Source organism: Cariama cristata, unplaced genomic scaffold (genome assembly GCF_000690535.1).
Source record: "Cariama cristata isolate BGI_N322 unplaced genomic scaffold, ASM69053v1 scaffold31225, whole genome shotgun sequence".
Lineage (NCBI taxonomy): Eukaryota > Metazoa > Chordata > Aves > Cariamiformes > Cariamidae > Cariama > Cariama cristata.
In genome coordinates this window covers 1-2,685 of record NW_009616301.1, presented here as the reverse complement: position 1 = coordinate 2,685, position 2,685 = coordinate 1, and the positions used below count along the sequence as shown (strand labels likewise).

At 46.6% G+C, this 2,685-nt stretch overlaps 1 protein-coding gene across 1 annotated transcript; it reads right to left on the bottom strand.

Annotated features, from left to right (window-relative positions):
- Nucleotides 1-468: 468 nt before the first annotated feature.
- Nucleotides 469-2,679, bottom strand: PSMB3 (proteasome (prosome, macropain) subunit, beta type, 3). Its single transcript, XM_009700134.1, has 5 exons — nucleotides 2,655-2,679; nucleotides 2,160-2,267; nucleotides 1,597-1,774; nucleotides 1,239-1,333; nucleotides 469-590 (listed from the first exon to the last, which is right to left on the bottom strand). The coding sequence occupies exons 2-5, from the start codon at nucleotides 2,192-2,194 to the stop codon at nucleotides 542-544; spliced, it is 357 nt and encodes a 118-aa protein (XP_009698436.1). The 5' UTR covers nucleotides 2,195-2,267; nucleotides 2,655-2,679; the 3' UTR covers nucleotides 469-541.
- Between the last annotated feature and the right edge of the window lie 6 nt (nucleotides 2,680-2,685).

Here is a 2,685-nt window from a genome sequence, read left to right as displayed (position 1 = left end):
TTTGAAATGCATGCATGTTTCAAGATGAGTCTCCAACCAGAGAAAAATAAAATTAAAACTTTGTGTACATCTGTGCCATACTGCTGTCCTCTTTAAATTGTTCTAACGATCAACTGTTACTCCATCAGGTACGTGGTCGTTTTAAGTCCTAGATTAACTGCAACTGGAGAAGTCTTTTTATACGTGCCTGTAAAATGGGGGGGTTTAAGTAAGAAAGGATTTTACCAAGTCCTGCATAGGAGAACAAATTAGATTTGACAGGAAAAGCTAATACTGCCATACTGCCTGACGGAGATGCTGCTGACTCCCTGGGGTGCAGGTGTGAGCTCAGTCACTCACACAATATCGGTGTACCGAGGGAGATTAGCATAGGTAAGCCCTGCTACCATGTAAAACCCAAGCTCCTTCTGATAGCTTTAGAAATGAGAACTTAATCCCAGTGTTCAGACTCAAGAAAAGGAAAGTTTGCTACATTAGAGAGTTTTATTTAAAAAAGTTCCAAGCAGACTGGGATGTGAAAGACATGAGCAGATGTGCTGGGCTAGTCCATGCGAGCTTTCAGGGTCCTGGTGGTGATCTTGTCTTTTTCACTAGAGGAGGAAAGAGAGAAGACTCTTAGTAAATGGACGTTTAATACCTACCACAGCTTGTGACTGCATTAGGAAGTCGCAGTGTGCATAGGTAGGTAGTTTGCTAGTGCAGGCAGGATCAGCTGAACTTGAAGGTGGCCGTTACTACTGAGGAAACCCCATCCTCCTGCCACTTCACCCCAGGGGAGCTCCACTGGGTTCAGTAAACAGCAGTGCCCGGGATGCTGCAGTGAAAACAGCACCACAAGCAAAAGAAGCTGCTTCAGAAGTCAGTCTGATGGCAGAGTCGGGAAGTTAGGGTTGCATCCAGCTGTGGCAAAGAGCATCCTCCTGGCCAGTGCTACCCATAAGTGAGGAGTCACACTCCTACATACCGATGGGAATGCCGCCAGGGAATCCCTACACAGCAAGAGTCTAACCCTAGGATTAATTTCCCATGGCTCCTGCAGTTCTAGCAATAGCCATGAACTGCAACAGAGAGCAGCCATTTTATGAAAGAAAACACTTGGAATGGACAAAACTTTGCTAAAGATACTGCTGGAAGGGAGGAGGATTAGGGATACCCTGGAAACCAACCCCTCAACTGACTTTAACGCATAGCTTGTTAAATTCTACCTCTATTCTGTAGGGGAAGAGAGCAGCACTTACATTATGTGTACTACCACGCCCATTCCAGATATGGCATCTCTGTCCACTGCATTCAACATGGCCTGCGAGATTGTTTCGAAGAGGTGATCGGGTTCCTGAGGAACAGAAGCTATTTTAGTTGGTGTAAAAATTGAATGTTGAGTCATCAGATTTTCTTCAAACCCCACAGTATCATCCAAGACGCTACAAGATTTTTCCTGCGGGCTGTTATAAGCTACAGCCTCTTTGTTCTCCTGAGCTCCTTCGGGAAGTACCAAAGGACAGAGCTTTTCATCCAACCCATGTTATCTCAGGTTCTCCGCTTAACAGCAGGAGGCTGAATCCAAGAATCGGAGCTGAGCCTGGCTGCCTCACTCACCATGTCGGGCTCCCAGAGGGACTCACACATGCCGTACATCTGCTCGGAGCAGGTGCCGCTGACCACAAAGTCATCGGTTATCATCGGGCAGCCGATCAGGTCTAGAGAGCAGATGAAAGGTTCGTGTGTTATGGGGTCCAGCCCGGCAATGACTGGTTCTGTGTAGTAAGGTCCAAACCTGTGAAGAACAACATGGCATAGAGCAGTCGAACCACCTTGATGCAGTTCCATATCCCACATAAATATCCATACAAGGAAAACATCCCACAGATGCTTTTGGTCGGGGGACCTTTCAGGTCAACCTGGAAGCACCCTGCAATGGTTTTAGCACAAGAAACAGAACAAACTTGTACTGCTACAGGATTATTTTAGCAATGCTCAATAGTCTTTTCCAAGGAAGCTGAAGATAACATTCGTCACTGGATTAGAGTCTCCTTTTGCCATACCACAAGTAGTTGTTACATGAGGCCTCCTCAGCCTTCCATCTCTCTAGAATCAGATCAACTCCAACAAGCACAGCCTTCACTGACACACAAACAGCGATTCTGTTGTTTGACAGTTACCGTCTCTCATACAGCAGATTGGAAACCATGCTCATAAAAGTCTGAGGTTTGATCTGCCTGCCTTCCTTCAGCTCGTAGAGATTCAGCCTGAACTTCAGTCTCTGGGCACTGCAAGAGATGAGAATCAGCATTAAAGCAGAGGCAGGTTCCTTTTCCTTTCACCTTCACCCCAGCCTAAACTGTTCTACTGGACGCTGACAGATACCACCTCCTGACGCACGCCGAAGACAGGTAGGTATTTCAGATGCAGCTCCTTTTATACTTGCAGTTAAGGCTTAGCAGTGATGTGATCTTAAATCACAGGCAGTTGTATTTAAAAAACTCCCACTGAAGGGAGATGAAGAAAGGGAGTGCTGGCACCCAGCTATTATAGTCTCCCCCACGAATAAACAAAGACATTTATGCTCGGCATAAGCTGCCACTCGGTATTTATTGTAAATATGCCTCTTACAGGCTCAGTATGGGAACGCAGGGCTGGGAGGGAGTCTCACTTACACCGTCTGCACGTCTGTGGCCAGTCCTGCCA